This window comes from Rattus norvegicus, chromosome 1, assembly GCF_036323735.1.
Source record: "Rattus norvegicus strain BN/NHsdMcwi chromosome 1, GRCr8, whole genome shotgun sequence".
NCBI lineage: Eukaryota > Metazoa > Chordata > Mammalia > Rodentia > Muridae > Rattus > Rattus norvegicus.
Window position 1 is genome coordinate 97,139,849 of NC_086019.1, and position 16,251 is coordinate 97,156,099.

General features: G+C 47.1%; 1 protein-coding gene across 1 annotated transcript in view; it reads left to right on the plus strand.

Moving 5' to 3' along the window:
* Rhpn2 (rhophilin, Rho GTPase binding protein 2) overlaps positions 1–16,251 on the plus strand; it is a 60,750-nt gene that overhangs the window by 11,795 nt on the left and 32,704 nt on the right. The window contains exons 2-3 of the mRNA NM_001107505.2: positions 8,617–8,732; positions 15,853–15,981. Of these exons, the coding sequence (NP_001100975.1) occupies positions 8,617–8,732; positions 15,853–15,981 (245 nt within the window). The remainder of the gene's footprint in view (positions 1–8,616; positions 8,733–15,852; positions 15,982–16,251) is intronic.

The following is a 16,251-nucleotide window of genomic DNA, read 5'->3' on the forward strand; positions in this document are numbered from 1 at the left end:
CTGTTTGCTCAGAGACTCACTATCAGACAAACCAGAGGTCTGGAGATGTACCTCAGTGTAGAACGGTGGCTTACCTAGCATATATGAGATCCCAGGAATCATTTTTAGCATGAAAAAAAAAAAAAACAAAAAAAACCAAAACAACCAGAACAATAACAACAACAAAAACCTTGCTAACTTCACCAAATTTTAGGGCTGGATGTAGCTCAGTGGCAGACTACTTGTCTGGTATGTGCGGGGTCCTGGGCTCAAATCCCATCACTGCCAGCAATACATGAACACATGTATGCCTGCATACGTGTACATATGCATGCACACATGCACACACCCACACATGTATATATGCACACAGGCATGCATGCATATATATATGTACACACATGCACCTATGCGCACACAAAATAAGCCCGGAGATGAGACGTACGTGGTGGGTTTCAGGGTGGCTTAGCCCCTTGTGGTCCCATTGATTCTTTCAGGGAGCCCTGCCTACGTTTACCTCGATGGGAACTTTGCAAGCAGCCGAGTGAGTTTTTTGTCCATTCCAGCGGCACCCAGCATTCCTACCTGTCAGTAAGAAGTAATGTAGTTTGGAGTCCAGCGACTCAGTCCAGTATAATCCCCTGCATTCCTGTGCCTTATCTAGAAACCGGACCTTATGTTTGTTGGCTGCTCAGAGCAGAGATTTCCAGAAGTTGGGTGAGGTGTAGGAACAGGAGAAAAGTTCCTATAAAGCTGGAATGGATGCTTCTCTGAGCTTCAAGAAGGACCCCATTGGCTGGGGATTTAGCTCAGTGGTAGAGCGCTTACCTAGGAAGCGCAAGGCCCTGGGTTCGGTCCCCAGCTCCGAAAAAAAGAACCAAAAAAAAAAAAAAACAAACAAAAGAAGGACCCCATTATTAGAGTGTCTGTAAAGTGTCATTTGTGGGCCGCAGCATTCTGAGGCACGTAGGACCAGCCCTCCAAGGATTTCAGCCCTTTACTATTAACCAACTTAACAGTGAAAGCATTTTTCGTGGCTGGAGAAATGGCTTAATGGTTAGGAGCGCTTGCTGCTCTTGCAGCAGACTCAGGTTCGGGTCCTCGCACTCAGAAGGCAGCTCATGTCTCCATGTAACTCCAGTTCTAGGGGAGCTGACACCCTCATCTGTCCTCCACAGGTATTGCACACTTGTGCATATACACATATGCAGGCAAACACGTGTGCTCCTGAAATAAAAACAAGTGAAGTCTGAAGTAAGCATAATAGCTTCCAGGGAAAAAGGAAGGCATCCTGTGCTCCTTGAAAGGGTCTCATGCAGCCTAGGCTGGCCCAGAAGTTCTGATCATCCTGCCCTCTCCTTCAGAGTATGGGGATTGCAGGCATGCACACACAAGACTTCATGCATGCTAGGCTAGGACAGCACAATTAAGATCTGTCCCACCCCTTCACTCCTGTTTCTTAAGATTTAAAAATAGTGTGTGTGTGTGTGTGTGTGTGTGTGTGTGTGTGTGTGTGTGTGTAAGTAAGCACACACAGAGGCCAGAGGTGTGGATCCCCTGGAGCAGTTGTGAGCCTGATGCTGCTGGTCTTCTTCAGGAGCAATACAAGAAAGATTTTAATTGTTGAGCCATCTGTCTAGAGCCCCTACTCCCCGACCTCCCTTTTGGCATGGTCTCTATTTAGTAAAGAGTGACTTCAAACTCACTATGTTGTCTATGCTGGCCTTGAACACCCAGTCCTCTTGTCTCAGACCCTAAGTGATGGAAACAGCTTCCTCATTTTAAGTCTAAAAATCAGGGATTAGTGGCTCTAAATTAGACACTTGCTTTAGGGTCCATTCCAACTCAGATTCTAAATATCTGTACAATTTAGAAGTCAGCCAATGCTACCACCAATGCACATGTGCTAAGAGCAATTTGATTTTTACATTTATTTCTTTTTAATTGTTGTGCATCAGTCTTTTGCCTGCATGTATATCTGTGTGAGGCTGTTGGATCCTCTAGAACTGGTGTCACAGACCGTCGTGAGCTGCCATGTTAGTGCTGGGAATTGAACCTGGGTCCTCTGGGAAAACAGCCAATGCTCTTAACTGCTGAGCCATCTTTCCAGCCCCTGGCCTCAAGAGGAAAGTATCATTATGGAACTGAGAACTAGGTGTAGTGGGAGGGTGGAATTGTTGCTAGAGGGAGGCTAATTCCCTTCTGGGAAGAAGGAATGAGGAAATCCTGAGGAAGGATGGTAACTCACATCTCTCTAGTCCAAAGGCCACATTCTGGGCCCCTGAGCAGGCTGGGCTATAGATGACCTCCCTTTCTTCCCAGGGGTCCAGGCCCTGGGTGCCAGAGTGGGATGCATGTGGGTGGGGACTGGGGGTGGTTGGGAAGGAGTTGATTGAGGTTATTAGTATAAGGTTCCTGAGTTGTCAGATCTGAGAACACTGCCTACTGGGACACTCCCAGGGAGTAGCCACTGGCCCTGAAGATAAGCCTCACTAAGGAATGTAGTCCTCATTCAGACCCGCCTGTCTGAGCTAGGGAGAGCACCATTCGGTTTGAGGGAAATTGTTTGCTGATCTGAAACTTGGTACTCGATAATCCATAGTCCCCAGGAAGGGCTAGGGATATACCCCAGAGGTAGGGCACTTCCTAGTGGGTTCATCTGCTAGCATTACAAAAAGAAAAAGGAAACAAATACCTCAGGGAATCATAGGCAGAGAACACGAGCAGATACTGCTGGAGACATCTAAGCGGTCAGCGTAGAAAAAGACTCGAGTCCTGGGAGACAGAGTTTTTAGTTTTCAAAGATGAAAATTAGTGCTTTGCGGGCAGGCAGGTTAGAGGCTCAGTAAATAAAGGTTATCGTTGCCAAGGTTGACAACCTGAGATTGATTCCTGGGGCCCACACAAAAGAGAGGACTGACTCCTACACATTGTCCTCTGACCTTTACACACATTACACACATGCCATAACAAGTGTGACCCCCCTCCCCCACAGTAATAATAGTAAATTATTTTTGGAAGCTTGGAATGACAATGTACATCTATAATCTCATTTTCTTCTCTCTTTCTGTCTGTCTGTCTGTCTGTCTGTCTGTCTGTCTGTCTGTCTTTCTCTCCCTTTTCTTCAGTTTTTGAGACAGGGTTTCTCTGTGTAGCCTTGGCAGTCCTAGAACTCTCTCTCTGTAGACCAGGCTGGCCTCGCACTCAGAGCTCCTCCTGCTTCTGCCTCCCGAGTGCTAACACTTATAATCTCAATGCTCAGGAGGCTGAGACAGGAGGATTGATGTAAACTGGAAGCTGACTTGGGCTGCATAGAGAGACCCTGTCTTAATACCGAAAACACATAATAAAAACAAAACAAACAAACTTTTGAACCTAACAAAAGAGATAACCCATTTTCAAAACGGGCAAAGGTTTTGAGTCAGTAATTTCCCAGAAAAGATGTAGTACGAATGGCTACCAGCCCAAGAAAGAGACTCAAGGTTTTCTGGGCTTGATTTCCACACCCAAGGAGATGGCATGGGGCAAGAAGTCTTACTGACTTAGGGCCTAAGGGCTCCAGCAATAGTCTGCACAGTGACCAGAGTGGTTTTATTTCACTTTTTGTAGGAGAGCTGGGCAGTACTAGGGATGAAACTTAAGGCCTGGCTCATGCCAGGCAAGCCCTGTGTGTTGAGTCATATCCCTAACCCAAGCCAATGAAAGAGTTGACTCACGGTGACATACCGCACATACTGGGATGGTATGCTGGCTATTTGACGTCAGGCTGTCACAAACCTAGATGTATCTGGGAAGAGAAAATGCCACCATAATAATATTGACTTGTAGGCAAGTCAGTGTGAGTGTCGTCTTGATTAGCAATGGACTTGGAGCAGTCTGGCTTCTGCTCCAGTTTCTGCTGTGACTGAGGAGTGATGGTGGCTTGTTACCAGAATGTTAAAAGTGGAAAGAAAACATCTTCCCAAGCTGGCTTCTGGGCATGGGATTTTATCACAGCAGTAGAAACCTAAGTCAGGTGGCTGTCATGTCCGGGGCTGCAGTTCAGTAATGGAGTACTTGCTCTACCAGTGAGGAGCTGGGGTGTGACTCAGTTACAGAGTTCTTGCTAATAGGAATATAAAATAAATGAATGACCTCGACCAATGGTTAAACACAGAACCAACCACATAATCCCTAGGTATGTAGGAAAAAAATCAGCAATGTTTATTCAGAGAAACAACGTGTATAGAAAATGAGATTTTAGGTTTGGTTTGGTTTTGTTTGTTTCAAGACAGGGTTTCTCTGTGTAGCTCTGGCTGTCCTGGAAAGTTGCTCTGTAGATCAGGCTGGCCTCAAATTCAGAGGTTTGCAAAATTCAAATTTGCCTCTGCCTCCTGAGTACTGAGATAAAAGGAAGGTGTGCATCCCTGCCCAGCAGATTTTGGTTACACACACATACACACACACACACACACACACACACACACACACACACACACACCCTTCCCTTTCCTTGTCCTGAGCCATACCTATTATGTGAACCATAGGGAGAGAAAACAGGTTATCTACGGTCTAGCCTGCTCAGGGCCCCCTAATCAACAGTCTTTGGACTAAAGGGTCAGAAATGAGTTTCTTTCCTCAAGGTTTTCTTGAAATTCTTCCTCTCCTCCTTCTCTTCTTCTTCCTCCTCCTCCTTTTTTTTTTTTTTTTTTTAAGTTTTTTTAGTGCAGGGTCTCATGCAGCCCAGGCATGTTATGTTGCTAAGACTGGCCTTGAATTCCTAAACCTCCCGTTCTCATGTTCCCTGTACTGGGATTTTAGGCATGGGCCACCATTCGGCGCCTCTAGCCGTATTTTTGACAGCAAAAACAATGAGATCACTTCAAATGTCCAGCAACTGGTAAATGGTTAAACAGAACAAATGTTGTGTGCTTACCTAACGGTGAAAGAGTGAATTGGGTGCAGGCAGGCTGTGATCTGGGTGAACTTTGAAAACAATATGCTAGCCAGGTGTGGGGCACTGGGCCATAAGCCCAGGGTGTAGGAAGTTTAGACACGGGGAGCACAGATTAAGGCCAGCCTGGGCTATGCAATAATAACCTTTCAAGCAGTGGAGCACAGTAATAGTGGAGTAGGGAGAAAAGAAAGCTGCTTGAGGGACCAGAGTTCTAGCGCCAGCAGCATGCTTGTGAACATTGATGAGGTAGGGATGGTGGAGCGCGGGCCTTTCTAACCAGCTGCTCTAGCCTACTTGGCAGCTCCAGGCCAGTGAGAGACTGTACCAACACAAAGATGGCACCTGAGGGATGACACCTGGGGTTGTCTACTGGCCTTCACATGTATGCGCTTGCCTGTGTGTACATGTGTGCGCGTGCGCACACACACACACACACACACACACACTCTCTTTCTCTCTCTCTCTCTCTTTTTCTCCCCCCCTCACATACACATGCACTCTCTCTTTCTCTCCCTCTCTTTTTCTTTCTCTCTCTCATACTCTCTCTCTCTCTCTCACACACACACACTCTCTCTCTCTCACACACACACACTCTCTCTCTCTTTTTCTCCCCCCCACATACACATGCACTCTCTCTTTCTCTCCCTCTCTTTTTCTTTCTCTCTCTCGTATACTCTCTCTCTCTCTCACACACACACACTCTCTTTCTCTCACACACACTCTTATTCTCTCTCTCTCTCACACACACAGTTTCTCACACACACACATGCACTCTCTCTTTCCCTCTCTTTCTCTCTCTCATACACACTCTCTCACACACACTCCTTTCTCTCTCTCACACACACACTTGCACATGCACACACACACACACACACACACACACACACACACACACACACACAAGAAAACAATGCTTTGTGTGAAGAAGACAGACGCAGAAGGCCACATATTGAATGTTCTATTTATGTGAAGTATCCGCGATGAGCAAATCTGTACAGGCCAAAAACAAGCTAAAAAAAAAAAAAAAAGCTAGCAGAACTGAGGGATGAGGAATGGATGCTCAGTTTCTTTTTGAGATGCTAAAATGCTCCAAAATCTGGAATAGGTGATAGCCGTGCATACTGGCGAGGGTGTTAAAATGAAGAACATGGAAGCGGACTCTCTCCTTCATTCAGCTGGGGACTGAACCGGGGCCTTGAACAAAGTAGGTTTGCACTTCATGTCTCAGGGCTGTCTCCGGGTCCTGGATGCTTTAAACGGTTGAGTGGCGTTTTCGTTTTGTTTTGCTGACAGGTTTTTGCTATGACACCGGGTTCTGGAGCTCATGACCCTCCTGCCTCAGCCGTGCTGAGGTTACAGGTGTGTCCAGTTATAACTGGTCAGATGGTTAAGGGCTGACTTCTAAAACAATTACACGGAGAGCCATTCCTTTCTGTAACTTGATGCTATCAGTTGGGGAAATATTTACACAAATGTAACTATGTACAGTGACTGATTTTTGTGGTAAGAGCAACTAAAATCTCATTCCTCAGGAATCTCAGATACAGAGATTCCTTTTTTAATCTCTGATATAACTTAACATCATTAGGCTAGATTTTTTTAAAAGAATATTTATTTATTTATGTACTGTATTTATTTATGTGTATGAGTGCTCTGTCTGCATGTACACCTTCAAGACAGAAGAGGCCATCAGATCCCATTACAGATGGTCATGAGCCACCATGTGGTTGCTGGGAATTGAACTCAGAACCTCTGGAAGAGCAGCCAGTGCTCTTGACCGCTGAGCCATCTCTCCAGCACCCCTGTTCTAGATTTTCAAGGCAAGGTCTCACTATGTAGCTGTGGCTGTCCTGGAACTCATTCTGTAGACCAGGCTGGCCTCAAACTCAGAAATCCACCTGCCTCTGCTTCCTGAGTGCTGGGAGCAAAGGTGTGCACCACTGTGTGTCCAGTACATTCTTAGACTCTTGAGACATTACCATCTCACGCATTGTTCAGTAGTTTCCACCTCTACCGTTGTTTGATTCTTTTTTTTTTTTTTTGGTTCTTTTTTTCAGAGCTGGGGACCGAACCCAGGGCCTTGCGCTTCCTAGGCAAGTGCTCTACCACTGAGCTAAATCCCCAACCCCTGTTTGATTCTTTTATTTCTGTATGTGTGTGTTTGTGGGTATGCACATGCACGAGCTTGCTCACACGTGTGTGTCTGTGGCTTTGTGGGGATACACGCACACCTGTGGCTGTGGCTGTGCGTGGAAGGGATGCAGGGGTTATTCTCCATACCCACAAGATGCTTTTCTTATAGTATTTGACTTATCTTAGTTAGTCATGTGACCTCCATGTTACCCAAAGCAGTCGCAAGTGACAGCTCTCCTTTGATAGTTCAATATCCCATCTATTTCCTTATTCTAAATGGCGAATACTGTGGTGTATAGGTTTCCCCATGAAGCTGTTACTGAAAAGGAAATGGAGATTTAGTCCAATGAGGGGTAGCAGAAGGGATGTCCACAGGGTCAATTTGTGTGCTTTTCTTTCCTAGGGGCCCACTGGCTGGCTCTTAGGGAGCTTTAAAGAAGCTCTAGATTGGCTGCCCTAGAAATGTATCTTAGAGAAAAGACTCCAGACTTAGAAAAAATGTGTTTTCATAAATGTGTACCAAACAAAAATATAGACTTGGGCGAGCACCTCTGTGTCACCTGCACACACACAGACCCTGCCTAGCTTGAATCCCCAATGCTGTTAAACCATCTTGTTTGTTTCGAGACAGGGTCTCATTATGTAGACCAGGTTAGCTTCCAACTCGTGGAAACCTGCCTGCTCCCCTGCCTGGAGTGCTGGGGTTAAAGGTGTGCTCAACCACATCTAAACCAGTTTTGAGGGAAAAAAAATTGGAGTCTAAAAAAATAATCTGGTAATTCAATTATAGGTCTTTTAGAAAAAAAAGGCAATGTTATGCAGTATTTTTGTTTCGAACATCTGTACAGTGTTTTATTTGTGATTTTGGTGTCTGCGTGTACTGTGTCATGCCTGTGGAGATCAGAGGTGCTGTGGCCATTGTTCTGGTGTTGTGTGTGCTATGTTTGGTGTGCCTGTAGAGGTCAGAATACAATTGCCACATGTCTCCCTCCCCTTCCTTTCCTTCAAACTCTCCTATAGGTCCCTTCCCAGTCTCCTTCAGATTCATGGCTGCTTTTCCACTAACTTCTATTGTGAATATATATATATATATATTGTATATGTATATATGTATATATGTATGTATATATGTATATATGTATGTATATGTGTGTATGTGTATGTGTGTATATGTGTGTATGTGTGTATGTATATATATATATATATATACACACACATACACACACACACACATATTCAAAATATAACCTCTTCAGTTCTTATAATGTTACTTCAGTTCATTTATGTCCTCAGGTCTGAGCCTTTGCACTCTTCCAAGAGAGAAACACCCCTCCCACTGGGGCTCGGGCTTTTCCTCGGTTGCCGTAGTTCTTTGTGTAGGGTTGAGGCTTCCTGATCTCGTCCCTGCCCACTTCATCGTGTCCATTGGGGTCTTCTTCATCAGCTCATGTTGGGGCAGTTTTGATGGGGGACTTTATGGGTTAGTTAAACACTTTTTTCCCCTCACAGAATGTCATCATTTTGGGTGTGACTGCTCTCTGAACAGGTATCTCTTCTTCTCCGCTCAGGGCTGTAATCCTCTCGCACAAACTGGCCGGAGCAAGCTGCAGAATCAAAGGGCTGCCTTGAACCAACAGATCCTGAAGGCTGTGCGGATGCGGACAGGAGCTGAGAACCTTCTGAAGTGGGTACCTCTCTGTTTTTGCTGCCTTGGCCAGGAACTCTGACTCTCCTGAGGGACTGTCTGTTTGATAGACAGACAAAGCCCAGACACCCTTGGCTGGGGTCTTGCTTTTCAGCTTTGAGATTTCCTTCTCTTCCGTGTGTCTGAACAGGTCCTTCTCTTGCCTAGAGCTGAGTCGTGGTAAAGACAAAGATGGTTGCCTACCCTGTGTTTGTGGAGAATTGTGATAGACAGTAGAATCACAGCTGTGATTGGTGTGTGTGTGTGTATATGTGTGTGTATATGTATATGTGTGTATGTGTGTGTATATACATGTACATGTACATGTACATGTATATGTATATGTATATGTGTGTGTATGTGGTACCTGGTGCCCATGGAGGCCAGAAGAGGGCATTGCATATCCCCTGGAACTGGAATTGCAGATGGCTGTGAGCCACCATGCCAGTGTTGGGAACAGAACTTAGGTCCTCTGCAAGAGCAGCGAGTGCTCTTAACTGTGAGCAGCTGTCTCTCCAGCCCCCAGTTATGGCCATATTGTTTACAGGTCCAGTTACTGTCTTAGCCTTTGCTCCTGCGCGTGACTCCTTTCTCCACTGCCCAGAGTTACGCCTGGTGGGGTCAGTGCTTGGTGAATGTGTGTTGATGGACAAGGGAGGCGACAGCAGAAAAGAAAGAACGGAACATTTCTATTACTAGTGCCCACCTTCCGAATGAGAGGAGTCAGGAACAGGACACGGGGGCTTGTATCTGTAGTTTCAGCTTCTTTTTTTTTTCCTTTTTTTTTTTTTTTTTTTTCTCGGAGCTGGGGACCGAACCCAGGGCCTTGCGCTTCCTAGGTAAGCGCTCTACCACTGAGCTAAATCCCCAGCCCCTAGAACTTTTTTTTTTCCTTTTTTTTTTTTTTTTTTGTAGTTTCAGCTTCTTAGGAGGAGCTGAGGCAGGAGGATTGCTTGAACCCCAGGGTTTTGAGACCCTCGGGCACGGTAGCCAAAGCTCCTCTAGGAAATCGTGAGAGTTAATGAGAGAGGCGGGGCAGGTTGTGCCCGGTACTCAGTGCTGTGCCATGGAGATAAAATAGTTACTTATCAAGCAGAGCTCAGGAGAGCTGCACAGGTGTCTAGACAGCCGTAAATCCTCCCCACACCCTTAAGTGCAGTGTGCCAGCTTGCTAAGAGTGCAGGCTCTCCCCTCAGAGGACAGCCTTTGGCTATCGGCTCTCTTGCCTTCCGTCTTGGTGAGGCGGGGTCTCATTTCTGGCACTTGGAGCACACAGTCAACCCAACTATCTCCCCAGCTCCCCTTCTCCCCTTCAGAGGCCCACAGGGGAGTTCTTTGCTTTTAGGAGGCAGGATCTCATGTGGCCCAGGCTGGCTTAAAAGTTGCTATGTAGTTAAGGATGACTTTAAACTCCAGATTCTCCTGCTTTTGCCGCTCCACGCATGTATGTGCGCATGCGTGCATCCACAGGCAGAGCGTAACTTGGTGCGGTCAGTTCCCTCCTACCATGTCGAATCCCGGGGATCGAACTCGGGTTGCCAGGCTTAGCAGCAAGCCCCTTTATCTGCTGAGCCCGCTGGCCAGCCTGTTTTAGAGTTTTGTTTTGTTTTGTTTTTAAATAGCAAATACTAGAGATGTTCTGTCTGCTTTGCTCTGTTGACAGCACCAGCAGACACCCTCTCTGGGTCCCAGGCCAGACTCAGTCACACTTACTGTCAGGTTAGCAGTTGTTTGGGTTGAGATGGGGTGGGACAGGGTTGTAAATGATTCTCCTAGAGGCTGATAAACTTAGTGTCCCTCGTAGAGACTGTTAGAGGAAACCCGGAGGTATTTATTAATCTGACTCAACTGACACCAAAGCTTCCTGAAATCGAGGAGGGCATCAGGCCAAGCCTCACTCTGGCCCCACAGTGTCCCTGGCTGCTGCTATTAGCAGCAGGTAATTACTGTCATACGTTGGGCACGGCCATCCTGTCCTCAGATTGCCTGATGTCCTACTAAGATTCTGTGGTGAGGATAGAACAATTACAATATAGGCAAGAGGGCATTTGGGAAAACATTCCCAGAAATGCAGGCTTGGCAGTGAGAATCCCTGCCATTAACTGCACGGGCCACCATGACTGGGCCACCATGAGTGGGGAGGTTTCAGGTCCGTTGAAGGTCCTCCCCGCCCCTGATCCACGTCAGCCAAGAGTCAGTGAGCTTCCCAGTGCCTGCTGGGTGCTAGCTGGTACTTTGAAGTGCTCCAGGCTGGGCGCTGGTAGGAATCTGCTATCCTGGTTCCTTTCCCTCCCCTGAGAAAGGCAAGGCAGAAACCAGATAGTATTTCCGAAGCCGAGAGATTAAAGCAAGTTACTAGGTCATTCAATTTTAACTAACTAGTCCTTTAGTCAAAGACCAGCCTGCTTCACCATTCTGGTTAAAGCTTTAGATTGCCTTCTTACACTGCTAGTTAGACTAAATCAGGAGAGCCTCACTCTGTGTCTGTGTACCTGCTAGTGAGTGAGTGGGCCAGGGCCGGGCTCCATGCAGAGAGCTGTGTGGGATGGTGGAGGCATGTGCCATGTATAGCCCAGGCTGGCCTGCAGCATATAGCCCAGGCTGGCCTGATCTTCCTGACTCAGCCTCCTTAGTGCTGCAGTTATAGACATGCCCTCCCCTCCTCCCCTCCCCTCTCCTCTCCTCTCCTCCCCTTCTCTCTTCCTTCCTTCCTTTCTTTTTTCCTTTCAGAAGTCAGGCATCTGCCCCAGGGTCTCAGCAACAACAAGATAGTTATTACTAGCTGCTAAGATGTGACATATTCTCACTGTCCCCACAAGCCTCATATCCTCCCCTGTGCATGAGCTATGTCCCCTTGTAAAAGGCCAATCCCTCCTCTCCCCTCTTTTTCCCTCCACCTTTGCCCAGAGGCAGCCTCTCTCTACCCCTCCCTAGTAAACCTCCCTCGTGAGATCTGTCACATGGTGTGACTGACTTCATTGCCATTTGTCACTTAGATCATAACTCATTCTTTCTGTCTCTCTCTGTCTCTGTCTCTGTCTGTCTCTCTCTCTCTCTCTCTCTCTCTCTCTCTCTCTCTCTCTCTCTCTTTTTCTTTCTTTCTTTTTTAAAGGCAGGATCTTACTGTATGGCTTTGGCTGGCCCAGAAATCACTCTGTAGTCCAGGCTGGGCCTTGAAGTTGTAAGGATCCTCCTGCCGCTGCCTCCCAAATGCTGGGATCGCAGGTATTGCTGCCACACCCAGGTTTCATGTGTAGACTCCGCCAACTGAGATACATTCCCTGTTTTTTGCTTTTTGTTTTGTCTTGTTTTGTCGAGAAAAGAATCTCACTTTGTATCCCTGGCTGGCCTGGAACTCAAGCTTCTCCTGTGTCTGCCTCTTCAGACTCTAGATTTTAGGCCTGTGCCACTATTCTGGAGTTTTAAAAAAAATCTTAGGATCTCAGAACTTTTAAATATTGGCAACCAGTTAAGGGGTGAAAGCCATCCACTGACAACCAAGTGAACAAGTTACTTTGTGATGGCCAGGGCAAGTGTCAGGCTGGGGTAGCCTTGGCTGTCATGAGGTTAAGTGATTGCTCACATGGTCAGATCCAAGTGACTTGAGTGTGTCTGTGCTGGGGGATGCCTGAATCCTCTTTGGCCTTCAGACCTGATCCTCTATCTGCCCTCTTTGAACACTGGGGACAGATCTGATGCCGTAGCCATGAGTCTATACAGGACACAGGGCGGTGATCCCCCCCACCCCCCCATGCACACACACACATACACACACACTCACACACATACACACACACACATACACACACTCACACACATACACACACTCACACACACATACACACTCACACACACATACACACAAACTCACACACACACATACACACACACACTCACACACACATACACACACTCACACACGCATCCCTGGCAGAGTTGGCTGTGAGAATGGTTCTAGCAGAACAAACTGACAGAGTAAAAACAATCTGTCAGAGTCTATTGCGCTGTCCCACACGGGCTCTAAAGTATGTGGGAGACCCGAAGTCAGAGAGGAACCTGTTCTCACAGGGACAGGTTTACTAAAAAGTTTGGAAGAAAATGAAATTATTCTAAACTAAAAGTGAAGAGCTGATGCTGTTCAATCGTAGAGCCCTTGCATGCCATCCCAGCACCACACAAAAACAAATGGGGACACAAGGATCAGAATGCAAAATTACTGTTCGTTTTTATACCGGACTTATCATTGCTATGACAGACATTGGGGAGGGGGGCCTTCTTCAAAGAGGCTGGATTTAGCAGGCAGTGGTGGTATATGTCCTTAACCCTAGCACTCCTGAGACAGACCCAAGAGGATTTCTGTAAGTTTGAGACCAGCCTGGTCTACAGAGTGAGTTACAAGACAGCCAGGGCTACCCAGAGAAACCCTGTCTCAAGAAACCAAAACCAAAACCAAAACCAAAAAAAAAAAAAAAAAAAAAAAGGAGGCTAGATTTGGTTAGCTCATTGGAATTCCGGTCCTGGGTCAGCTGGATCTGTTGATTCTGGACCTAAGAAAAGGAAGAATTAACCTGTGTCAGGTGCATGTGCCTTGAGGCACCTGGGCAATAGGGAGGGTAACTGACAGGACAGGGGCGGGGACAAGATATCACCTTTCAAAGGCTTGCACCTTCCTTCTCTAACCAGGCCCCACCTCCTAATGTTCCCACCAGTGCCCCATAATGTCATCCTGTTAGGAATCCATTCGCAGGTTAACGTTGATGAAGTTAAGACCCTCATGATCCGGCTACTTCTTCCAATCCCTTATTTTGCGTACTACTTAGAGACCTTCAACACACCAACTTTTAGGAAGTACCTCCCCTCCATACCAAAGTGATCCTTTTGAACTTGAGGTAGAGGAGCCATTGTGAGATGGGAACTTTGCGGAGTAGACAAGGCCAAGTGTAAGGCTGGGCTGTGATATGTGAGACCCTGACGTGAAGAAAAGAAAGACCCCAGAGGCTCCAAGTTGCAGGAAAACATGTGTTCAGTAGTTGTAGGAATTACTTAGTTGTGGCCTGCCTGTCCCTGTTTATGCTTGTGACTTGACTCATCCAAAAACGCGACTCTGGGATCTCATTCCGAATAGCTTTTGCCGAACGCGCATGCTCTTTGTGAGAACCTCACTGCGCATGCTCTTTGTGAGCACCTGACAGAGCTGACTCCTATCCTCTTGACGCAGGTCATGGGTAGTCATGGTAGCGGTGGTGTGATTTTTCTGACTAGGAAAGGGCCAGAACACTCTTTGCCTGATGCTTCTCAGACATGGTTCAGTTGCCAGGCCACAGCAGCCTCAGAGACGCACACTGGATCACTACTTTAGAAAGGACACGTGCCTCTAAGAAGGAACATAGAAACGGTTTGGTCAGAGAAGCAGTCTCGGTACAGAGCAAAGGAACCGACAAACCTAAGCCTCCATCCTTGCTCCCTGACCAGGGCCAGATGGTTCTAGATTTGTCCAGCCTCTAGCGTGGCCCAGAGACAGTCGGGAATACCCACCATCTTGCCTAGGTGCACCATATTTGAGAAAGCTTTTTCCACCAATGGAAAAACACCTCACCTGTTCAAGGAAAAACTCAAACCTTGGGACTGATTTCTGAGTCATCTTTGTGCCCAAAGGTCAAAGAGTCCTGGAAATACACCCGCCCCCGCCCCCGCCCCCCCCCTCGGTCCTGGCCCCTCACACCTTCCTGGCTGCCAACATCTAATGGAAGTCTAATGGCTTCAGCGTAGTTTACTAAGTGCTTGTCCCCGCTCCTACCCCTGCTGTCTTAACATTTTTATCAACATCAATTGACCGTGAATGTTCAGATACATCTCTGCACTGTCTGTTCTTTTTCCAGTCTCCGGCTTCATGCTAATCAGTTCTGAACTGTGCCGATTGCTCTCGCTTTATTTATAGTGACCCGATTGGTTTTTGTTTTGTTTTGTTTGTTTGTTTCCCTGAGACAGGGTTTCTCTGTGGAGCCCTGGTGATTCTAGAACTGCAAACCAGGCTGGCCTCAAACTCAGATCTACCTGCTACTGCTTCCTGAGTGCTGGGCTCAAAGGTGTGAGCCACCACCGCCTGCCTGACTGTAGTGGTGTTTTTAGTCAGATAGACCGTGTCCTCCAACTTTGCTTTTCTTTCTCAAAATCGTTTGGCTCTTCTTGGTTCTCTGCAGCTCTATATACATTTTAGGACCCCCCCTTCCCCCTCCCTTTCTCCCTCCCTCCCTCCTTTTCTCCTTCCCTTCCTCCTCCTGCTCCCTTTCTTTCTGTGCTAGGTCTCAGTGCCTTACTCTCCCACTGGGGTTATTAAGCTGGGCTTGGTAACTCAGCCTGTGATCTCAGCACTTAGGATGGTGAGGAAGGAAGGAAAGAAGAGAGGGAGGGAGGGAAAGAAGTTCTTCGGGTTGAGAGTACACCTCAGAGATACAGAACTTTCCCAGCGTGTACAAAACCCTGGGTCCATCCCTAGCACCCGGGAAAGGAAGAAAAATAAATAAATAAAATCTTAATAGGACTGTGTTGGCTTTGTTCAGAAGAGGGGAGCAATGGGTCTTTCACCAGTAAACATTTTGTTGCCCGTCAGCTTTTACGGATTGACGCTCTTGGGACAGAGAGCTGTGAGGCATCGGCCATGAGTGCTGGGAACCCAACCTGGGTCCCCTGCCAGAACAGTGCATGCTCTTAACCACTGAGCCATCTCTCCAACCTTGTGCCTCATTCGTGGTCTGTTGATTTGCTTTTTGGAGAGACAGCCACACTCCGTAGCCCAGGCTGGCCTGAAACTCTTCTGTCTCTGCCTCCCAAGTGTTTAGGAGATAAATTTGTGACCTGTTTAGTGGGTGGTGGAGAGCAGGAATTTTTGGTTCATGTTTGGGTCTTCTTAAGGCTCATTCCTCTAAGGATTCATGCTGAATAGTATGCCGGTGTTGCCAGTCACATCTTATGTGCATTTGCTGGCTGGTGTGGTCAGGATGCCATCGGTACCCAGGGTCTCTGAGATAGCTCATCTGATAGTCACCCCCTGAGATTCCTTGTAAAGATTGCTCAGCAAGGACACTGGCTGAAAGTCTCCCCCTGCGCCCTCTCTCTCCAGAGTCACCACGAACCAGAAGGTGCGGGAACAGGTTCGCCTGGAGCTGAGCTTTGTCAACTCAGACCTGCAGATGCTGAAGGAAGAGCTGGAGGGGCTCAACATCTCCGTGGGAGTGTACCAAGGCACCGAGTGAGTAAGCTAGTGCCTTCCAGATACCCCCTGAGCACGAGAGTGCGTCTGCATCCAGGATGCCACACTGAACTGGGGTAAAAGGGGTAAGCCTGTGAGGACTAGACTGTGAATTAAATACCAAAAAAGCATAAACTGATTTCATGTACATATATCATGAAAAGTAGGGGGCTCTTCCGAATTCCCATAGAAGGGATTCTTCAGAAATGGACCCTGCTAAATATTTGAGAAATGAATGCTGAGATTCAAAACCATTCTTTGTGGGGGAGT